The 23,661-nt window shown below is 35.6% G+C and overlaps 1 protein-coding gene across 4 annotated transcripts in view; it reads left to right on the plus strand.

Annotated features, from left to right (window-relative positions):
* The window catches only part of LRBA (LPS responsive beige-like anchor protein), a 390,603-nt gene that overhangs the window by 67,845 nt on the left and 299,097 nt on the right, over positions 1 to 23,661 (plus strand). For 3 of the 4 annotated variants that reach the window (XM_082758979.1, XM_082758981.1, XM_082758980.1), the window contains exons 23-31: positions 4,980 to 5,969; positions 6,919 to 7,094; positions 8,361 to 8,514; positions 8,923 to 9,103; positions 10,376 to 10,503; positions 10,833 to 10,940; positions 12,397 to 12,568; positions 13,191 to 13,635; positions 23,016 to 23,149. In XM_082758979.1, the coding sequence (XP_082615105.1) occupies positions 4,980 to 5,969; positions 6,919 to 7,094; positions 8,361 to 8,514; positions 8,923 to 9,103; positions 10,376 to 10,503; positions 10,833 to 10,940; positions 12,397 to 12,568; positions 13,191 to 13,635; positions 23,016 to 23,149 (2,488 nt within the window). Of the gene's footprint in view, positions 1 to 4,979; positions 5,970 to 6,600; positions 6,691 to 6,918; positions 7,095 to 8,360; positions 8,515 to 8,922; positions 9,104 to 10,375; positions 10,504 to 10,832; positions 10,941 to 12,396; positions 12,569 to 13,190; positions 13,636 to 23,015; positions 23,150 to 23,661 lie in introns of all 4 variants that reach the window. The other variant, XM_082758982.1, reaches the window with a different exon arrangement.

A 23,661-nucleotide genomic window follows, 5' to 3' on the forward strand; every position in this document is an offset into this window, starting at 1 on the left:
GGGAACTGTCTGCAGCCCCAAGAATTGTTAGTGGCCTCCTTTGGAGTTGCTGCAGTTTTTGAGACATACCTCTGTACTTGCTGCTACCTGTGTTTGTTGTGGCTGTGGGGACCAGAGGAGAAAGCACCTCCATGCCATAACTTGTGGTCGCTTCTGCAGGGCTTCCAACAACATATGGATATGTAGGAGAACAGTGACCAGAAGGAGAGCTGCACAAGACCTCTAGCTGGGTGTTAAAACATGCACAGTGGTCAACACTGCATTTAGCTACAACGTATTTTTATTAATAATGAAACATCAAATGGGCACAAGGCGCAGTAGTATTCCTTGGAGACTTTCACTATTGAACTGTAGGAAAGTTGGCAGAAATTGGAATAGAAAGGAAATAAGTACCATGAGAAGATAATGTGCTTATGTCTCGTAGTTTAAACAAACTGGAAGTAATAAGTGCATTAACAAAAATGAGTGAATGTGTTTGGTATGCTGTTTCCAGTTGTTACTATGAGGTGATGTAACACCACCTACTATAGGCATAGTAATGTATACCTTGACTAGATTTGAAAATAAAACACAGCCAATATATAAATTTCTCCCTCAGATAAACTAAGACTTGTACCAGTCAACATAATTTGTATTTGTTTTTTTATTCCAGCAACTATTTGCATGCATATTCTTTCTCAGGTTGAGGAGAAAAAAAGTAATAAATAAATAAATAAAATATTGCTACTTAGATGAAAATACAGGAACATGAAAATGTATTGGTACGGTAATTTTCACCCTGTTGTTTTTCACTTTTATGTCGGTGAATGCTTTTTGAAAGCAGCATGGATGACTCCTAGGAAGTTCTTATATGTGGTGCCCTGCATAATAAATGTGAATTTGCTTTTCTTGTCTGTCTAACATAACTGTTCAGAAATAACCCTGAGATTCCTCAGGTCAGTAGGTTATAGACTGTAAGTCAGTGTACGGTGCACACTGCACCTTTATATCTTTCACTTCACTGAATTGAAAATTAGGTTTGATATCTACAGACTGCTGCCACCAATCTCAACAGACCTGTTTTTGTTTGGGGATCAGTATCCACTTTTGAACAGTTACCGTTGCTAACGGAGAAATGGAAAAACAGGTCAATAAAGTCCTTGTTGAGATCTAGAAAGTTGTAACTCTTTCTGGAGTTATGAAGAGTTTATTGATGGTATCAGCAGCACAGGAACTAGTTTGCACTGAGCAGACTAAAAGGAAAGAGCAGTGCGGTGTAATTGTCTGGCCTGTCTGGGAGACTTTCCCTGCCTCTACTCTACAAAATTGCCCACCTGATAATGGAAAAAAGGACAAAATCTTAACATGTAGTTAAAATATTTTCTGTATGTTCTTTAAAGCAAATGTCAATCATCTTAACCTTTTTCCTTGCTGTACGCTAATTTTTCTCCTTGCCAATTAGTAAATGTTGGATGTCAAATTAAGTTAAAATTAATGGCAAAGGCAAATGTTGCAGTTATTAGCTCACAAGTGTTTTTAGCTACTGGTATGTAGACATGCATTCCGAGCGTTGCAAACAGCTATGGATTACCCATCAAATGATGGTGAAGATTAATGATTGGCCTTTTAGCTCACTAATTTAGAACAATTTCTAGTAATTAATTTTGTATTATCAGCTTTACAGTTGCAAAGGCCTTAAGGAAAATAAAAAATGACTTTACTTAAGTACATTTAAGGTTTTCCAAGCTGATAGTAGTCTTCTCAGTTGTTGCAGGTTTGCAGGTCCTAATGTTTAATACTTTTATATATTATCTCTGTCTACTTGTATTTAATGATTTCTGTTTAATTTTACATTCTTGATGATACTGCTTTTGTTAATCTTAAGTATTTTCTAATGGGGTGTATTGTTTGGCTTCAAACTTGTGTACTTCATAAGTGCTATGACACAGAACAAAGTATGGGGGAATTTTGTTCAATGTCTTCATTGTAGTACCACTGTATCAAGCCAAACGACAATTCAATATAGTAAGCAGAACTGTTTAGACATGCTTGTTGAAAAGTTGGATTTTGCAAATCAATGTTTTCTAGTTTTTTTTTTGTACAAAGGAAACCCCAAACCTGACACACAAGTTAGAAAAATGCTGTCGTACAGGTAGTCGGCCTTATTTTGTATATTGCTATTTTAATTTGAACATTATTTGAAGCGCACTGTTCAATCCATTAATTATTAAATGATATAAATCTTTCTGATGTTTATGGTGGAATTAGAAATGGCTTTCATTTTGAGGTGGCTTTTCTTGTGTGTGTGTGATGTGCTCCTGTAGTTCTGTGCTTTCTAATTTTCTTTCAGTGTCACTCTCCTTGCGGTTTCCTGCTTTGTTCTTCAATCAATATAGATTCTCATCAGATTATGCTTGGATTTATTTGCCCAGAAGTTTACATTGCCCATCTGTAAAGATAACAGTTGTCTGTATTGACCTTCTTGCCACATTCTTTTTGGTAGTAGCAATTAACAATCTTGAAGAGCACAGTTTGGTTTTCAGAGTGTTGCAGGAGGTTGCTCTATAATGCCTTCCAAACCATTGTTCCCTGTTTCAGATGAGACTCTAAAATTTTACTGTGTCCCTCTGTCATGTGGTGTATTTTTAGCTATTGACTTAACGCGGGCAAAGAAGATGTGCTGCAAAGTTGGTTGCATCTCTAACATAAGCAGTCATTACAATTCATACTTATTTTACAACAGACTTTGCTGGAAAAACAAAATTGCTCAGTTTATTGCTTATGATTCACATGTTAACATTCAAAATTTATACAAACACGTATGGTACCACTTTGACTTCAAGCACATGTAGGTTATTAGGAAAAACAAAGCATGCAACAGGAAACTCTCCTGAGAGAGAGTAGCATGGGATGATTTTGATTAATCAGTTGAAAGTATATGCCAACAGTGTTTTCATTTGTTGACTCTTTTTGAAGTTGTTACAATAAAGCTTTTTAGTAATTGTGGAAATGGAGGAATCAACAGAGAGAGGGAGAAGAGCGAAAGCTGGCTGTAGATCAGCTCAAGTTGTCAAGTTTCCTTCTACTCAGTAAAGTAATGTATTTCACCAAAAGTATCGTCTTTGCCTAATTGTGTTTTTGAACATTAATGTCTAACATTGCTTATTAAGATCTACTTTGGGTTGTTTTTGACATCTGGGCTTTGGTGTGGTTCAGAGGGGATTTGGAAAGAAGTATTTTTGAAATTAGAAAGAAGCAAGCAAACCAAATCGAGTTAGCAATACTCAGCAATCAAATATTTTGTAGATCATTGTGCCAGGTGGGTGAATCTTTAGTTTTTTGTAATCATTCACTTTTTTGTTTGTATATAACAGATATGAAACTAGTATGGAAAGACTTTTTTTCTAAAACAGAACGAGGATTTCCCAGTTCTGTTGCTAGAGACTCAAGTTTCAGTTACTTCAACTTGAGCAAATAACATGCTTCAAATAATGTGTTAGCAAAGTATACTGCTCCTACAGTACATTAACGTGTCTGGAAAAAATAGTTTGTTAAAGAGCTAATATTAACAACACAACTTGCTAGAAATATTAATTGTTATTAATATTATATTTTATTTATAATTTATTTTCATTATTAATATTAATTATATTTATCATTAATTAACAATACTAATCTTTTCTGATTAACTAGAATTTCTATTACCTTTTTAACCTACGTATTTAGCTTTTGACTAATGCGTTTGAGAATTTAACTAAGAAGAAAATGTACATTCATATTTAATAAAATGTACTACTCTATGTTGTTTAAGGAAAATGTTTATGATGAAGGAAACAGTTTAAGAGAAACAAAACAATATGCATCTGCAGTTTATATGGGGGAAATGTTGAGAACTCAGGTTATGGTTTCTCAGCTCTCTCAGAATAAAGGGAATAAATAGGCATTTCTGATATAGGAGAAAAATCTAAATCTTAAACAGGTAACTATGGATAAACTAAATTTGATAACAGAAAAATAAAAGCTTCAGTTAAGCAGTGAGATTTTTTTTTAGCACCAAGTTATTTGTTTGGGCAAATGACTTTTGTCAGTATGTATACAGAGAGTTTTTCTACCTGGATTTTGTTTTGTATACATAAAAATATTTGCTTATTTATAGGCTGTCTCACTTTAATCAGGCTTTGTAATTTATTTATTTATTTATTTATTTTAGTCAGAGTGAATAGCAGTTTGAGGCAAAATCCTCTGCAGAATTTTAGGTATCATTTAACAGTCCCCAGGATTTTGGCTTTGTTACATGATTCTCTTTGCTGCTACATTTTCAGATGTTTTTTGTTTGTAGTTTTTTTTTTTTTTTTTTAAATATAAACTGCTTAGAAAAGATTATTCTTCTTTGCCAATTGTTGAGAATGGTTAAAGTGCTAAAATGATGTGAAAGTCCAGCCACGATAAGTGCCCCTGTTACTTATTACAAAGCATCCCCACTTACAAAATGTTGAGATTATCAGCTAACTCAAATCTGGTAATTCTCTGGATGTTATATTGTTGCATTTCTATTTGCATCCTGTACAATTAAATGAATGCAAGTAGCATGGATAATGCAAATCACAGATGACTGTTATTATCAAAGGAAATAATACCAGTGTTAATTACAAATATTAAACTTCAAATGTTTTAACTTCTACCAGAAATATTCTCTAAAACTGAGTAAACATCTTAGTTCCTGTCATTGGAGTCATTCTAGGATTTTTTCCTTAAGGTACTTTTTTTTTTTTTTTTTAAGTCAAGAATATCAGATACCCTTAAGAAATTCTTGCTGTTGGTTGAAGCGATATATGCAATATGAAATTTATTTTTAACCTTGTATTAAATGTTATCATGAGGACAGCATCCAATACAAATTTGTGGTGTAACTCCATGATTTGAACAATGATTTTGAGTTTTTCAGAGTAAATGGTCATCGGTATGTAATTTTTAATGTACTTCCAACTCTGTTCTTTTAGGTAACATTTGAAATGCACAAAGAGAGTCTTTCTCAAATGTACAGGGAATACCAAGAAAAAGGAGGTGAAGAGAGTGCAATAGGTCCTTCTGCTCCAATAAGAACAATTTCTGGAATTAGCAAAGGAGCAGAAATCGCAAGAAAGCAACAGTGTTTGGAGATAAAAGAAGCTGCTGCTGCTGCGGCTCCTTCTTTCCAGGATGATATGGAGTCCACTACTGAAAAAAGTGAGTCTGATGGTGACCTGCAAACACATTCAGCGTCTGAACAGACAACGGAGGAAGACAGGGAGACTGAACAGGATTTAAAAGCAATGCCTAGTTCAGAATTTTCTCCAGAGCCAGAAGCAATAAACCCCAGTGTTTCAGAAATTAGTAGTGGACTAGCTGAAGCAATTGAAGATTCTCTGAGCAAACCTCGGGAACTTACAGAAGAAACAGTAGCTGCTTCATTGGAAATAGAAACTACTTCGGAAGGAGAAACTCGTGCAAGTCCAGAGGGAGTGGAAAAATTAACAGTAGAGATGGAGGATGAGGATGACTTTGTTGATTTGAAAGAGGAAAGCAGTGTGACTCTACCTTCAGAAGAATTTGCAGAAACAGACAAAAAGCATAGCTCCAATGAAAATCAAGTGACAAAGCAGGAAGAAGTGACAGAGAAGCAATCGGAATCTGTGCTTTTAAAACCTCAGGATAATGTTGGCATGAATGGGAAAAAAGAAGAACTGGCATTATCAGAAACCGCAAATTCTGCAGCTCAGGAAGTAGCGACTCAACTGGATTCAGAAAGGAAAAAGAAACTGGAAGAAAAGACTGTTCCTAGTGAAAAATCAGCTGAAAAAGGAAATGCGCATGCAGCAGAGCCTGCTGGAGCATCTGAAAAAAGAATTGCTAAGCTGGATGTTTCTAGTGTTGCATCAGATACAGAAAGACTGGAACTGAGAGCCAGCACATGCCTAGAAGCACCTCTGCCCGCCAGGTCCATACCTGAGGTAACTTCTACCTGTCTTTTGTGTGCCTAGCTTAAAAATAAAAGGAGGTGGACTTTTTGTGAGTTATGTAAAGAACACTTTCAACCCTGAATTAAAACAGCTGTAATTCTTACTAATTTGTGTACTGTGAAGTTTCTAAACTTGCATTCTTTGTCTAGCCACTTATGGATGTTGGTGGAGTATTTGGCTAGCTGTATCTTTTATTTGTGTCACTGCTTCCATTCCTAAGTTTGAAGAATAGAAACATTTATGTATTTTGACATGATTTTATTTAGAATTTTTCTGCTTTTTTACTTAACTTTCCCTTACCTCTTTTCAGTCTAATCACTTACATGCACAACTGTTAAAATTATTGATAAGCAAACAGTACTTTTGTGGAAAAAAAAACAACACTAAAGTTCTATGATATCCTGATGGAACTTGTGAAAATATTTTTTACTCTGGCTTCTCTGCAGGCACACAAAATACATATTTTTGAAACTAAAATTTGATGTGGTTATCACTGTCATGTCAGCCTACGTTTTAATGCAAGTTAAAATTTGGGCTTCTGTTGTCTACTGCTGTGGTTTTCATGATTTTCACTGCTTTTCATGGTTGAATGGTCATGTATTTGAGTACTTCCCTTCTGCAGAGATACCTGCTAATGGATGCTCTTCATTCTGCACCATTCTTCCTTAAAGGAGGAAAAGCATTGTCTACAGCAACCTATACTCCCCTTGTGGTAAGGTTGAGTTGCTGCTTGTGTATGCCTAGACTGACAGGTGTGGTAGTGCAGCTGTAGACTAGTATTTGTGTAATAGTTTGAACTTTCTTTGTAGCTATGTGCAAAGTCTAAACGTGCAGTATGTATACTCTTAAGTCTGTGAAATGCCATTCAGTGTATGCCATAGAAGCCAATAACCAGGGTGTGGGGATTTTTTTTTTTTTTGTCTACGAATTGTGTATTCAGAGCTCAAGACAGCAAGATTCTTCAGGACAAGAGCTAGCTGCTACATCAGATGGACAGAGAAGAGACTCTAGGTCAACTGTGTTCCGTATTCCTGAGTTTAAGTGGTCACTGATGCATCAGCGCTTGCTCACAGACTTGCTCTTTTCCATTGAAACAGATATACAGATGTGGAGAAGGTAAATTTATGTGCTTTCCATGGAATGATCTAGACAGGCATTTCAACAGCAGTTAACCTGAGGTTTTGTTGAAACTGCATCAGAGTCGCTCTTTGACTTTGAAGTCTGTACATCTGGTATTTTACTCATTATTCAATAACCTTATTTCTTCTGTGGCCTATACCCAAATATTCTTAGATTTTGTTTAAAGACTCCTTACAAACCTAAATGTATATTGGTGCAGACCCTCAACCTATATTTTGGCTGACCTTCTAGCCACCATTAAGTCCTGATAGCAGTCCTGATGATTTCAAGTGGACCATGATTTTCATGTTCCTGATAAAGGCGAATTATCTTTTACACATATCTAAGTATGGACTAAAAAAATTCTATCCGAAATACATGTACTATTTACTACTTCCATATTTACACAGATCATGTTGCTGCTTTATTAGGGTTCTGTGAACAGAAGTATTCTAGTTATATGCATTTAAAAATGAATTTGTAATTGGTCTGGAATGTAATTATCAGGACGGTTTTAGTAAAAAACAAACTTTGAAATCAGTAATAATTCTGCATTTTTAAGTTAAGATTTACTAACTTAAATGAAATTGTCTATTATCAGCTTTTAGTACTGAATGTCAAATTTAAATTGAAATGTATAACTGAACTGACCTAATAAAAATGAATGTAGGAATGAATAAATAGTTTTTAAGTGATTGAAATACAATTTCAACTGAGGTGGATTTTTGTTTGACTGTCATTTTAAAGTTGTGAGTAAATGAACTGCTCAGGACGACCTCAGATATAGCTAAATACATTTCTAGTGTAGGTTTTGTTTGGAAAATGTTTCCTTTTTTTTAACTGGATTTGTTTGTGTTTTGTTGATTTTAATTTCTTTGTATTAATATTTAATAATAAACCTTTTTTCCAAAGATTTAAGTTAAAATCTAGTTTGTACCTCCAGGAAACTATTGTATTGACAGATACAGTGACTTTCACTATAGCAGATAACCATAGAACCAGCCTAGAATGCATCTTTATCCAAATAATGTTTAAGCATGCATCTTGATGTTTTTAGCAAGCTGTAATCTGGAGAAGTTTAAGAACAGAAGGGGAAGGTGTTTATAGGTTTAGGCTAAGGTACATCAGTTGAATATTCTGGTGATATTTGCTGTCCTATTCCTAGCTGTTTTATTTATTTTTTAAACAAAGATGCTAAAATACCACAAATACAGCTGTGTTCTGCAAGTATTTTTGTGAAACCTGCTTCTTTGTTTTGGGCAGCCATTCTACAAAAACTGTGATGGACTTTGTGAATAGCAGTGACAATGTCATATTTGTACACAACACAATTCACCTCATCTCTCAAGTGATGGACAACATGATCATGGCTTGTGGCGGTATATTGCCATTGCTGTCTGCTGCCACATCGGCTACTGTAAGAAATTTCATTTTTATTTTAAAATTTCTCTTGTGGGTATACACCATTCTTTATGTAGTATATTAACTACTGTATCTGTCCTTTTGGGAAACAGGAATATGAAGGGGGTGTTTCCACAAATATCTTTCCTTCCTTTGCTATTTCCACGCTTTCTCTAAGATAAATTGGGTGTCTGCCCTTGTTGCCTGATGAGATAAAAAGAAGTCGCTTAGCTTCATTGTCCCACAGAGGTCTGGAATACGATTAAATCTCAATACTAGTGATTGTTTCTAGAATATGATGAATTGCTACTTTTGAATTTGACTGAAAACAGACTTCCAACATACATTTTTCTTAATTTGATATGTACGAATTATCATCTTTGTAAAGAAGTAAATGTTGCTTGCAATTTTTTCCTCTGTGCAGCATGAATTGGAGAATATTGAGCCGACTCAAGGACTTTCAGTAGAAGCATCTTTAACATTTCTCCAGAGATTAATCAACCTTGTGGATGTGTTAATTTTTGCAAGCTCTCTTGGTTTCACTGAAATTGAATCTGAGAAAAATATGTCATCTGGAGGAATTTTGCGACAATGTCTTCGTCTAGGTAAGTAAATAAAACCACTTAATAAGCATAGGAGCTTGCTATCATGAAATAGTTAGCTACTGATAGCTTGTTCTTTTATTTTCTATTTTTTAAGTCAAGACTAAATTTAGTCTAAGATGCCTTGTGATCTCTTACTATTTTACTATTACTCTACTCTATAATGCATATGCATGGGTTTTTTTTTCTTCCCTTTAAGAAGTTTAAATAAAACAAATGATTGAAGTAAGTTTGGTAGCCTGACTGTTGTGGATGTATATTTTCATTTTACCCATGAAATTTTTTTTTTCCAAAGTTCCCTAAATAATCGAGACTGATAATACAGGATCACTAAGAAAAAAGAAATCTTGTACCATGTATAAAAGCATGAACATTCCCAGGTTTACCTTAGAGAAGAGGTTTAAATCTTGTGTTCAGAAGGTGAAGGAATAGTGAAAATTAGAGATGTAAACTTCTAAAGGATTCAAAGTGATTAGTAGCTGTATCCAGAATTGTAGTATGTTTGTATCAAATTAGATTGAATCAAAGTGATCATTACTTAAAAATAAAATAATAGTAATAAAATCACAATCTCCATCCAGTTAATACAGGAGAGTATTCATGCCAGTTGCATGCTGTAAGATTTTGCAATGAAAAGTTTAATTTGCATGAGTGCCAGAGCAGCTCAGAGCAACAACAGTAACTAGCCTTCCTCTCCCTTTCTAGGCAATTAAAACTTTGTGCAGGTAGAACAAGATTTATGGGATGCAAACAGGTATAGAGGTGGGGTAGTTCTTTTTTCCTTTGAAAATAATATTAGAAGACAAAACAGGTACAATTTGAAGCTTAAAAAAAAAAAAAAAAAGAATGTCATGTAACGTAAGAATGTTTAGTCCAAGAGCATTGTGAAACAACTATTGACATGTTTCACTAGTGTATCACTTCTTTCTTCCTTGCTAGTCTGTGAAATTTAGCTTCTTCACCTTTCCCAGCTCATGAGATTGAATGCATGGTAAAATTTCAGTGAGGGATGAAAAAAGAATGTAATAATGCTAACGTAATAACTTTGAAGCATTCATTAGATATAACTTATGTGTTGTAATAGTTGAGTATTAATTATTGATGTATTTTGAGCATTGTTTTGCAACTATGTAAAACTTCTGGAAGCAAAATATTTTTACTGATGTGCTTAAACTTTATAGCTTAAGTAATAAACAGATGTATTATATATCTCTGTAAGAGATATAGAGAATACTGTTTCCCAGGGTAATTCCTAACATTTCTTTTCCCTTCAAGTATGTGCAGTAGCAGTAAGAAATTGCTTGGAGTGTCAACAGCATGCACAGATGAAGCCTGTTGGAGACCTTGCGAAGAACCAAAAAACAATGCAGGGCTTTACAGGAACAGGAAAATCCACAGCAAAGGTAAATATGTGCTCTACAAGAGCACATTGTAGAACACCAAAGTTAATAATCATTACTGTGTGAAGAGGGATAGACTTTTAAATTTATAACTGTACTACTGATACTTGAATAGAGCTGAAGAACATGAACACATATAACCTTCCATGGTGAAATAATTTTGTCACAAGAAATTTCAGATTTCTGTTTTCCCTTAAAATATGAAATGCATTTGTGACTTTGTTCTTCTAGTTATGATAATATGATGTACAGTGGGGATTTGTACATGTTTGATTGTTCATAGAATGCTTTTAAAAACTGATTTTGAAACAATTGCGCTTTTTTTAAAATAGAGTCCAGTGGACATTGTGACTGGTGGAATTTCTCCAATACGAGACCATGACAGACTTCTGCAGGACATGGATATTAATAGACTTCGAGCAGTAGTTTTCAGAGATATAGTGAGTTACAAATTATGTTGTACCTAGACTTCTATTTGCTACATGCTTGCTGTGTTATGCAGTTGTCTGAAGTTGAACTGACTCTCTGGAATTCTGCCTATGGCTTTCAAGACTCCTGTATGTTAAATATGTTGTTTCTAGTACAAATATATTCTTCCACATGCTGTACGTAGACAAATTGTTTATATATGCTATGTATCAGGAAGATGTTTATGTATACTTTTTGATGAGTATCTTTCTAGGTAGTTATGACTTAGAGGCCATCTGTAATTCCTTTATGTCCCCTCAGAGGAATCAATTTGTGTGTATGTGCTGTATATATGCATATGCTTTTTCGGCTTGAATCGACTAAAAATAACTTTGCTGTATGTCAGCAACTTTATAGCTGATATTGAGGAAATTGAGATTGATTGCTAAAAAAAAAAAAAAAAAAAAACCCTCTGTAAGCAAATACAGTAGCTACAATGGCTCTGAGTCATCAGCCACAAGCTGGTATGCTAGAACATAGTTTACAATATTTAGAGTATTTAGCAAGTATAATGAATGACCCAATGGCTTTTGTGCTATCCAGAATAGTTTGGATAGAACTATTGTTTTTCACACTTACAGGCATTACTGATTGAAACAAACTTCATTCAGTACAGTATCACTGTTCAAAAGAGTAATGAATAGGTAGTAAATCGTCTGTACTGGTGGCAACTAAAATAATCCTAACAATGCAATTTTCAAAATTGAGCACATCTTATATTCTCACTTTTTTAGTTTTAAAAAACAATAATTATGTCTGTTCACATCAGGCTGCATAGGTCTTTCCTGTCTTTCAGTAGGAGTGACTGAGTACCCTGAAGAGGCACTTGGAATAATTCACGTTAAAATGTTGTAGAAAGATTTAAAAAAAACCAAAACCTTGAAAACGTTATACCAGTAATGCCAATGCGTATTTGCCTCATTTGTTTAAATTTAACATATTCTACATCCAAATGGACAATCTGAGGATGAAATAAAGTAACTTGGATTCTGGAACTTATTCCACTTCCTTCACTGATATATAATAATTTAGAAATACTTTTTCAGTTTTCTTGAGTACACTTGTCTGGTACTATTTCAGCAAATGTTAATATCTTGGCAAATATGAGTAATCATGCAGTAGAGGAAACACCTGTAAATAAAGGGGACCTAGTCCCTGCACTAAGTGGAAGCATGTAGTCAAAGCACATAACCTTAGTCAAAGTTGTCATATATGAAAAATGAAGGGATTAGTGCCACTTGAATACAATTGCTGTATTCTCCAGCTTTATGGGTGAGGCAAATTGTGACTAGAGAATATTGTTCTTCCATTGTTGACATATCAGCTTACTTTCAGTCTGTTTATGGTAGCGCTGGGCATACTTTACAGAAAAATAAGCATGCTGCTGAAATTGTAATAGAAAATCTGTGTGTGTGTCCTTTTCTACAGGAGGATAGTAAACAGGCTCAGTTCTTGGCTTTGGCTGTTGTATATTTCATTTCTGTGCTCATGGTTTCAAAATACAGAGATATTCTGGAACCCCAGAATGAAAGAAGACCACCGAACCATAGCCAGTCGTTCAAGGAATCAGAGAATGAAAATAATGGAACTCCTGCTACAGGTGAAATGGTCGTTATTTGGCTAAATGTAGTAATGTGGCTGATGCATCTTAAATTTCTGTAGAAGGCCACTTCAGATTGTACAGAAATATACGCTTTATTTATAACCGCCTAAATAAATAACATGGAAGTATCCCATTTCCCTCTTTCTCTTCTGAGAAGAATCTTATAAATAAATAGAGGTGTGTAATCTCACTGAAGTAGCTAAGCATTCATGAATGCTTATTGCAGAAAATTGCTACCTTGCTTAAGGTCAAGCATGCATAAGTGTAGACTGGCAGTTTTTTGTGTCCACTGGAAGACTGTATTTTTCTTTCTGCTGCTACTCGTTAGGGCAATCAATTCATTTTCATTCTTTGACTGAGTCAGTATTTTCTGTTTCTTTTTTTCTCAAATTTTGGGTGTTGAGACTTTTTATGCTTCTTAGAAATGGGAAGGATTTTCTTCTGTTTCAAGTTTCATATTAAATATTTAAATACTAAATCTGTAGGTAGGCAAGAGGAAGTAGTTATAACTGTGTTATTTCCTTTGTCACCTATTAGTGTTAATTTTTTAGGAGCATTGTAGTGAATCCAGTCGTGTTAATAATGAACTTCAAATTTGTTCTGTCTCTGGTATGAACAGATGTGGAAAACCCATCTGCTTCTCTCACTGCTTCAACTTCAGCCTCCACTGAAGTTTCAGAAAGTACAGCATCTTTACGAAGAAGGGACTCTGGTCTTGGGGAGGAACCAACTTCAGGGCAAACAAACAGTTCAGTTGGTGGTGTTGAAGCAGGACCTCTGAATGTCAGTGCAGGTCCAGATGCTATCAGTGAAGTACTTAGCACTCTCTCATTAGAAGTAAATAAGTCTCAAGAGGGAAGAAATGAGACAGAAGCTGAAGATAGTAAGCCCGCAACTTCTGTGCCAGCTGCAAAAAATGTTAATGTAAAAGACATCCTGAGAAGCTTGGTAAGCACACCAGGTGATGGGACAGGAGTGGATCCTGCTCTTCTGCCACCAGCCTTCCTTGGAGTACTTGGTGATGGAGGTGCTGAGCATCATGTGCAGTTCCATTCCTTTGACAGGTAATGTAACTTCTAAAATATTTGGACTATTTCAGTTTGGTTAAGCTATCTGGATGGAATAGAAAACAAATCACACATAGTTTCAGCAGATCTCACGTACAGTGTCATCTAGTACTTAATATAATCAAGATGCTCTGATACTTAAGTAGAACCGTTGCCTACAAAGCCCACTGACCTCAAATGGGTTCACCATGAAGATACTGTGGTATTCTCTACTATTCATGGGATGTTTTGTTGTGCTGGAAAACGACTTGTAATTGGGTTATACTTGAAAGTCACAAAGCCATCACTTTTTTTTTTTCTTTGAAAAGTTGACTATTCTGTCTCCATGCCTGTTACAGGTCAGAAGCAAGTATGGTAAGAGGGCCAAGAAATTGTCTAGAAATGATCACAAGAGTAAAAGAAAAGATTGAGCGTAGGCTGCTCTCTTGTCTTTCCTGTTTTCCTATTCCTAACTGCAGCACTTTCAGATGTTTTTTGCCTCCTTTATCCTCTGCTCTGCATAGTGTTTGTTAACTCTCCTCTCAATTGTCTCCCTCTCCCTATCATCCTCCCTCATGATCGTTGTGCTCTGACATTTGAAGTGTCTATGTATTCCAGTGACATACTTACCAAATCTTGATAGATGAGGTGCATTTATTCAAGCAGATAGCTTTTAGAAATACCAAAGATAGACTGGTGCTTCTTCAGGAGAGTGCTTTACATTTGAAAAAAAAAAAATAAAATCCGAGTGTTCTTTTTTTTTTGCTGCACTATCAGGTGTTATCTCTCTTCATATTAATGCTAACTGTAAGACAGAGCAGATGAAATATCTGCAGGGTGAAGACTGATACAACAAATCAATGATATATCAGGATAACTGATGAATAAACTTCTAGTTTAATGCTGTCATGTGCCACTTGAGAAGATACTCAGCTCATTAGCTTCCTGACTACATTTTTTCCCAGTTTGAAGAAGAGAAACCATACATTTTTTGTTTCCTAAATTAGGAATTGGCACAATCTAATGAGTGCTGCTGTACTGTGCACATTTTTTTCCCGTGTTTTTTAAAACTAACTAAAATTGAAGTTGAATAATTTCAATTATGTGTAGATTAGCATGTGCATTATCACACACCTACATGTATATATAGTTTCTGTTACTGTGGGCCTGCGAAAGAATATTGGCCTAATAATAGCTAACAAATGGACTGAGAACAATGGAGGTAATCAGCTAGGTGTCCTTCCACCAGTGCAATACTCCCATACTCCTTTATGAAAATGCATCTGTCTTCTGCCAAGGGCCTACTTCAAATCTTTCAGGCTTCATTCAATAGATATATCCCTAGCCTCTTAGATTTGCTGTGTTATTGTAATAGCTAGAACCCTTTTTTCATTTTCTTTTACTTTAATAAACATTGCCTTTCTTAATACTCAAATGTACAGTGGATTTAAAACAGGCATTTATTTTTCTTTTAGATTGAAATCCCTCTTTCTTGATGATCATTTTGGTGCCCTCTACATCACAATCTTATTAGCTCATCTTTTCACAAGTATAATAAGCCATATTGTCTTTTACTATTATCGTCTTTTACCTCTACAGGATTTCCAAAGACAGTAAAGAAAAAAAAAAAAAAGAAAAAAAGAAGCAATCTCATTATATTCCTGCCTCTAGCAAAGCCTTAGTCATATCCAGAAATTGTGCAGTGGATCTGGAGGGAGGGTACCCTTGTTACCAGTATTTGATCTCCTGGTTATTGATGGATATCCTTTGGCTCTAATGTCTTTGCAGTCCATGGCTGCTGTGCTCAAACTAGCAAACTTAGATGACTGAAGAAAGAAGTGCAGCTCTGCCAGTGGTATGCTACAGCTGTCTAACATGTCTCCTCAGCTCAGATCTCTGTATTGCTAAAGGGGGAAGAGATGGTGCTTGTTTTCTGGCTAGGAAGCTTACAGGTGGTGTGTGCTAGCTTATGGTCCACTTGCTCTGTCTCAAAGTAAACAATGTGTTCTGCTCACAGTGCTGAACAGGAGGAAATGTTCTGGGAGCAGTAGGAGGATGGAGGCAGAAGGGGCAAATGGGGAGAACAGAGACACTGAATTACAACTTAGTCTCTCTGTCCCTACTGCTTTTAGCACTTCCTTATGAATACCTGTTGTGCTCTTTAAAACAACTGGGCAATTGATGTGAAATAGCATGCAATTTTAGTCTCTGACACGTGTTTGTCCTCAGGAAATTCTTATGGTTTGTTGTTGAATGATAGAGATAGGAACTGTGAAAAAGTTGGACTGTGGTGTAATTGGATTTGGTGAAGCAAGTCACTGAAAAGTTGAACTGCTTTCTGGTTTGCCCTTCTACCTTTCCAGTCTGTCTCCACACTGTCCCAGATGGACACTTCTCTCCTTTTCCCACCTCCAAAGTGCCAGCCAGCCATTTTAAATTGCAACTCTGAACACTGCTTAACCTTGAGACAAGAACAATCTGATATTTACTCTATCAGCTACAGAAAGGAAAGTAGTTTGGTGAAGGAATACATACAGACATGTGAAAGGAGTGCTTGGAATTGTGATAGTGGTGCGTAGACTGAAGCAGTATGGCAGCAGCATGCTTGTGAATGGGAGAGCAGAGGGCAAGCAGTTTTGTAGGGGTTTATGTGGCTCCATTGACCGCTCCACACCAATGTGAGGGTATTACTTGTCTTTGACTTTGTGTGGTTAATGGGAGGGGCTAACTATGTGAGGAGAAGGTCATGAACTAGTATAAAATATTTTGTCCATCAGCATTTGCATGTGACCTTGTTAAGTCAGTGGTTCTTTGTTTCTCAGTGGCTTACTATTTCATTTCATTCTCTTTATGGGCCTGTCAGGTAGACAAAAATGTACTTAATGATGTAGAAGTCTTATCCCTAGACAATTATAATCTGGTAGTGACATGCACAATCTTGCATCTCTGGTAAATAAGTTGATTTGTGACGAGGCATATTGCTAGCTAGTAAATCAGCTAATCAGAAAGATAGAATAACTGCATATATGAAATATTTATATTTAAAATGATATATAGAGAAAAGTTCCATGACCACTTCAAAGTGCCTATATCTTTAGGTAGTGTGACTCTGCTTAAAATACAAGTTTATGCTCTGAAATGACAGCACAGTATTTAGTGACAATAGCATGAAGGAACCAGCAAAAGAAAAACCATTTACAGGAGGTTGTAAAAGAGCTGGAAATAATAGCTTTTATCTCTGGGATACACAAAAATACTAAGAGTATGTAGGGAAAGTTTGGAAAAACAAGCTTTAGGGTGCTCTCTAACTTTCTGTGATAGTTTAAATATACTCTGATAGCAAACAAGGTCCATGAGCTACTGTTTAACTTGCTTTCCTTTAAAAAACAACAAAACAAAAAAATCACTTTGGTGAAAGTTGTTCCCATCTAGCAGTTTACCAGTGGGGTATCTCTGGGAATTTCAAAGCATCTCTCTGATCCTGCATTTATCTCAGGAATGCTGTGTCAGAAATCAAAACTCTCCTCATATCTTAAGGATTATCAACTTCCCAGCCATAGCTGGAGAGTATACAGTAACAGCTCTGTGAGTGAAACCTAACTGAAAGGCTGCCAGGTTGCAAGCCTTTGCAAACAACTAGGTGTGTGTGTTCCTTCCCATGCCAAAAATCTCCCCCTTATCTTATGTGAAGATACAATCTTGTGATTAGTGGGTGCCAAGGGTTTATCGTGATGAAGTTCAAGACTCGCATTGGCTTTTTCCCAACATCCCCAGGGACATGAATTAATGTTCCAGTTTCAGTGGGTCCTACAGCAAGAGTTTTCTTACTTGGCCGTAATCTTGTAGGAAAAAGGGGGGACTAATGCAAGCAAATTTAAATAAAATAGCAATAAAAATAACCAAAGCTAGGATTAAAAAAACAAAACAAAACAAAAAAAAAAAACAACAACAAAACAACAACAAAAAAAAAACACAGAAATTTCTCATTAGTTAGTCTAAGAAAAACCATAACCTATAGCTTGCCATTTTTGTTGTGCAATGTAAAATAAGAACTTTGGTCTCTCCTGGCTTCTCTTGCTCTTTGTGGAACCACTCGATAATCGTGTCATTATAGGAAGCTGATGCTGAGGGTTCTGAGGAATATAGGCTCTTAAATCTGCGGCTAAGCTGTAACTTACAGAATAGGTATGTTAATAAGCTTGTTTATCTTTTTTGGAACATTGTCTGTGAGCTGCTTAGCTTGGCTCCATCAGCATTTGTGTTAGTCATTCAGTGATATGCCTGTGCCTTTGTAATGGTTAATTGAAGTATTTCGCTTAAATACCAAATTTGTCTTTATATAGAATTAATACATGTAAAACGTCAGTGATTTGGGCTTCAAGTGTAGAAGGAATGAAGTAGTTGTTTATAATATTGAGGCTACCAGGCACAAGTGGGGACAGAATATGAGAATGGGGAATCTGTAGATCAAGGTGCAGGCAGTTACGAGAAGCTCAGCTCCTTTGGCTCCCCAAAAATCTGCATTCTGCAGGAGCTGAAGAGGCAACTGTTTGAAGTCTTTTCCCTGCCAAGCTGATTTTAAAGCTTCCTCACAAAATGATTGTATTCTTTTTATCATCTTTTCCCTCTTCCCTCCTCCCCCCTCCTCTGATCTCTCATGGTTTTGAGGCTCTCTTATTCGTCCTTTCTCCTTGGGTATTTCAAGGGAGACATAAGAGAATGGGTATTATCTACAGAGAGCAGAGCCTATAGAATGACACTGACATGGCAGGCTGCTTTCCTGGCTCACAAAGTAGAGGTAAAATTAAGTCTCTGATCCTCTTTACTGGTCTTTTGCTCATTGCTTAGGAGCCCTGCAGTGGTCATCGTTCTGGTAGCCTTGAACAAGATGAACTTCTTTTGGTTTTGAAGGAAAACCATTATTCCTTAGGGAAACAGACGAAACTCTCACCTGTATTGCTGTTCAGCACTAAAAAAAAAAATGGAATGCTGAGATTTAAATCCATATAAATTCCTGTATGTCAAGAGGAATTAGAGGTCATGTAATTTTTTTTTAAATTATAGTGAGGTCATCAGTTTGGCCTGGCCCATGTTGTATTAGGAATATTTGTCACAGTCCCAAGGAAAATCTGTAACTTAAAATATATTTAAGATTAATGGCAGATTTGCCAACTTCGAAAGAATAAACATTTGGGAAAAATGTGCTCAAAATTTAGGAGATAATTATAGTTATTTTGTATTTTTATGTTGAAACAAAAATCAGTGATCTTAAACAAGAAAGCTTTCAATAAGTAAATCCTTATAGAATTTGGCAGAATAGATCATTATTGTGTAAGCCTTTGTCTGTGATGGAAGTCAGTGTTCAGCTCAGTGGTCTGTGCTCATTCAGCAGTGAATAATTGTCTGCAACACGAAGGCTTCTTACACTTCAGCATAATTGGGACTAATAACACACTGACCTTCTGGCTAAGATGTATTTATGGTGGCTAGTTCTCACTATGCCTGACCTACGTTTATCAGTTCACGTGCTGTAAATTCCTACTTTAGACCTTAAATTTGATTTTAAATTAAAAAAGGAAAACATCTGATAGTCACATGAATGAGGCAACTAAAGTTGCATTTTACAATAGTGCTGGAGGTCGGCTTGAAACACATCTTAAGAATGTTTTTGTGCTTTTTTTTCTGGATTATATTATTTCTTCTTTATCTGAATATTATGACAATCATGTCATAATTTATAAATGCAACCAGAAAGTATAGAGTTAACTGAAATGATGCAATACTTTAAATGTAAAGGAATAAAATATATTGATGGTTTTCTGCCATATAACATGTCAGTAGCCATGTATGAGGTTGCTTAGTGTTTGTTGTTGTTCTGATGAAATTAATGCATGATTACAGAAGTTTTAAAAACATTATTTTTGTAGATCTACTGAAACATACTGCAAGGCCACCTATTTATGAATATTCTATTTACATATGTAGCAATTTTTAACTTTTTAAGAAGTACTTATTAGATTAGCTACAAAAAACAAGTCTTCTCTGTACTCTTTGAAAGCAAGTGCCCTGTTTGATAGAAGCTGAAAGCACATTAATTTCTAAGATATTATTTGATTTATTAAAATGATATATTTATTATATTTACCACAGTTTGTTTATTGCAATATTTATCTGTGATTTTTCACTGTCACACGTTTTTGTGCTAGTAACGTTAATTTTACTTACATTAGCATTTAAATAATCATGTAAGAAAATTCTGTTTGAGCAGTTACATTTATACCTAAATATTGAGGAAAAAAAATGTTGGTCAGTCATGCGGTTCAAGATGTACATTACAATAAGTAAACTTTACAACAATTAATTCAGTAAAATAATTAAGTTGCATCAGTGTTCTACTTCATTGTTCTTGCAATATTTGAAGGATTTTCGAATGAAATGATTTTGGCAACTGGCGAGAAGACAGAGGGAAAGTACATACAGGGCTTGGGATTTCTTTACATTATATTATTGGACAATACTTGGCTCTTCTTTTTGCTGTGTGCTTCAAATTGATGCTTTGGAGAGGGAAACGAACCTTTTCCAACCTTCGTAGGTTTAAAGGTGAGAAGGTATGCAAAAGACTAGATGGCAGAAAGGACTATTTTGGTTATTCACTGCTGTCTGTCACAGTGAAGAAAAAAAGTAGCCTCTCTAATTCCTTTGCTTCAATGTACCTCTCCTTTACTAGCTGTACAGGATCTGGCAACTTATTGCAAGTGCTCCCTCAGTGCAGCTACACTTAAGCATGCTGAAGGTCAGTAGGAGTTTACAGGAAGGAATGATAATATATAGTGTTATGTCAGAAACAGCACAGAAAATGGAAAACTGTTATAGTTGGGATTTCCTTTTGTCTCCACTGATTGCCAGGTACAGAGGAGCAATGTTAAGGTAACAGATCCATCTGTACACAAGCTTCCGTACTGCCAGTCCTTACTGACTTGTGCTGTGAGGAGCTTCTTGCGGTAATGCTGTCCCTGGCTAAAACTCCTTGATCCTTCAAGCATGTTCATTTCTGCGTTTCCCTCCAAAAGGGGGAGACATCTAATACCTGAAACTAGAAGAATTTCAGCCAGTTATGTATGTATAATACATTTAAGATGTAGGTCAGAGCTGGCCTTGAAGTCTTTTAATATCAGCTGCTTCAGAGTTGCTGGGGCTCTTAGTGGAATCCTGCAGTAGGATGAGTAGTATTCATGGACATTCAGGGGACACGGCCGTTCTGATTTGATGTTTTGAGAGAATTGTGCTGGACTTCAAGCCCTAGAAACAGAAGGCCTTCTAACTGTAAAAGAGACCCTAGAAGGTTACCTTGTCTTCCAGTTTAATTTTTTTTATATTAATTATATATATTTTGGCACTAGAATTTGTCACTAAACATTCTCCCATACCACCTTGTATCAGATATAATTGTGGGTGTATTTCTTAGCAGCAAATGGATATTTGTTTCTGTAACTTAGTGGATATGCAAAGAAATGTTTTCATCTCATGTATTAAGACCACATACAGTCCAAATCAGTAGACACATACCTGTTCAATTTGGGTTAATATTATTGGTCAGTATTTCTTGAATTGGGTACAAGAACTTAAAATCGGTAAAGGAATACACCTGGATTTCAGTGCTGCATCGTGGATATTGGGGAAATATCCAGATGTTTATTGTGTGGATGCATCTTCTTTCTACTAAGTAAACTTGCATTAATTTCTGAACCCCTTTGAGATATTTGAATGTGCATTACAAAATTGCAGTAACGGCTTCCAGACAGCTAATATCACAGAATATCGAGCAAAATATTCCCTTGTTGTACCTGGGTAATGCAAAAGTAATTAGTAATGTGAATATAATTTAGAAGTCAATCTGAAAAAAGGATTTTTTTTTTTAGATTGCTGTTTTGGGGACACTGCCATGAACATATCAGCAAAATTCATGGCTTAGGCACAGTATCCTGACTTGGGGCTCAGGTGTTGTTGCTTCTATTTTTTTAGCGTATAGTTAACATTAGCAGTCACCCTTATAATGATGTGACATGTACTACCTCCCAGTATGGCGGCTGCCTACACCTGCCATTAAGAAGGGTTGATTTAATCAGTAACATGGTCTAGCTTCTGTGACATCCTTTGGATGAACAAGGGAGTCAAATAAACATCCATTCTTTTCTTTTTTTTTTTTCATGCTAGCAAGTATGATTTTAAAAATACTGGGCAGAACTTTTTTTGATTATTATCACACCTGAATTTGGGTCAAGTTTCTAAGTTACTTTATTTAGAAAATGAATATTTTAAAGCTATTAAGGGAATTCTTTTGGTGTGTAGTTATAGTACTGTCAACAAAAGATGTGATTAAATAAATTGAATGTTGAAGACTTTCGGCTTACGGTTAACACCAGGTAATTAAAAGTAAGCGCTGCTGTGGGAGTGCATTATATATCAGCTGTACTCTTTACCTCATTAGCTGGGTTTTTGCATGTTTATGGAGCTAACTTGCAATTAAAAATGCCTTTAACGTATGCTTAACAAGGCCTTTTAGGTATTTGGAATAAAGTACTACAGTTTAATTGAAATTGGTATAGCATAAATAGATGTGTTCATAACATATGAGATAAATCTCCATGCCTAACTTGTCACTTTGCATCTTTTCCTCTTGTATAATCTTTAGTGCTGACTATGAGGCCTGAAATTAAAGTTACATAAAAAAAATGGAGATTCTCTCTTCAACTCCGAAAAACATTTTGACTTATCAATCAAGTTTTCCTTATGTAACAAGTTATACTCAAATTTATGTTATTAGCTATATTAGTATTTTCATATATTATTATATTAGCTGTATTTGGGAGTTGTGTGTAAATGTTAGTAGGTGCACCTACTAACATTTCTGAGATTTCTGAGATTGCTGGGTGATCTATATATATGAACTATAGTAGATCCTTCTTTGATTAATATTCAGTTTTGCATTAGAATACCAGTAGGAGTATACTGTCTAGGCAACCCTCACTGTTGACTGTGTCTCTGTTTTCATTGTGAATCCTGCGATATCTTTTGTAAGTAAAAAAGCAACTTTTGAAGTTAAAAGCAAATCTTGGGAAGCTAAGATGATAAATAAAGCCTACTTGCAAGTCAGTTATCCTGCTGAACCCTGTAATTATATGTTTGTTTCTCAGTGATTTTGAGAAAGTGGATTAGATATTAAACTTCCATTGAAAACTAAACCACAGTGAAGTGTCCTTCAGGTTAAGAGACTGCCAAAGACAATGACAGAAGAAAATAGAGAGGGAACAGTAATTTGGCAGGAAATGGAAATATATGTCCTAGATCTTGTGTGAACCTTCATACAGTATGATTTGTCAACTTTTTGTCTTCTGTAGGAGTGTTGTTGTACCACCGAAGAAATCAACCATTTCCTCTTCTACATCTGCTATGGGTATTCCTGCAAATGCTGTCAGTGTGGTTTCTTCTTTGGATTCAGCCCAAGCCCTAGATTTGTCAGGAGAATCTCCTGGTGAGTAAAGATTAATTAGATAACAAAAACCTCAGCCCTTCCACGCTTGCTTCCCCTTTCCCCACCATCCATTTGAACACAAATGAACAAGTTTTTGTTCTATGTTCTTCTAATCAAGGTGAGTTTTTCAGTATGTATCCGGGTATTAAAACAGGTGAGAACAACTGTTTTTCAGACATGAAGTCATTAGTTGTTTTCAGTGGTAATACTGATTTGAATACATATATTAGCTGCCTATATATCTGTCTATTATCTGTCTATATGTGAGTCTTGCTTATATTAAGAACATTAATAGTTATTGCTGGTTAAATTTTCTTATTGGGTAGTGTGTCAATCTGGGAAGATTGTATTTCATACTTTTTTTTTTTTAAACTACTGGAGTGTATGTGGTATAACATGTCCTAAATTACCAGGTCAGATAAAAGGGCCTTAGAGACCTCTGTATCCTGCGTGCTACATTGTCTGTATCTTTGTTATATGCTCTCATATAGCAGCTTGCAGGCCTACATTTG

Source organism: Aythya marila (genome assembly GCF_965140915.1).
Source record: "Aythya marila genome assembly, chromosome: 4".
NCBI classification, from domain to species: Eukaryota; Metazoa; Chordata; class Aves; order Anseriformes; family Anatidae; genus Aythya; species Aythya marila.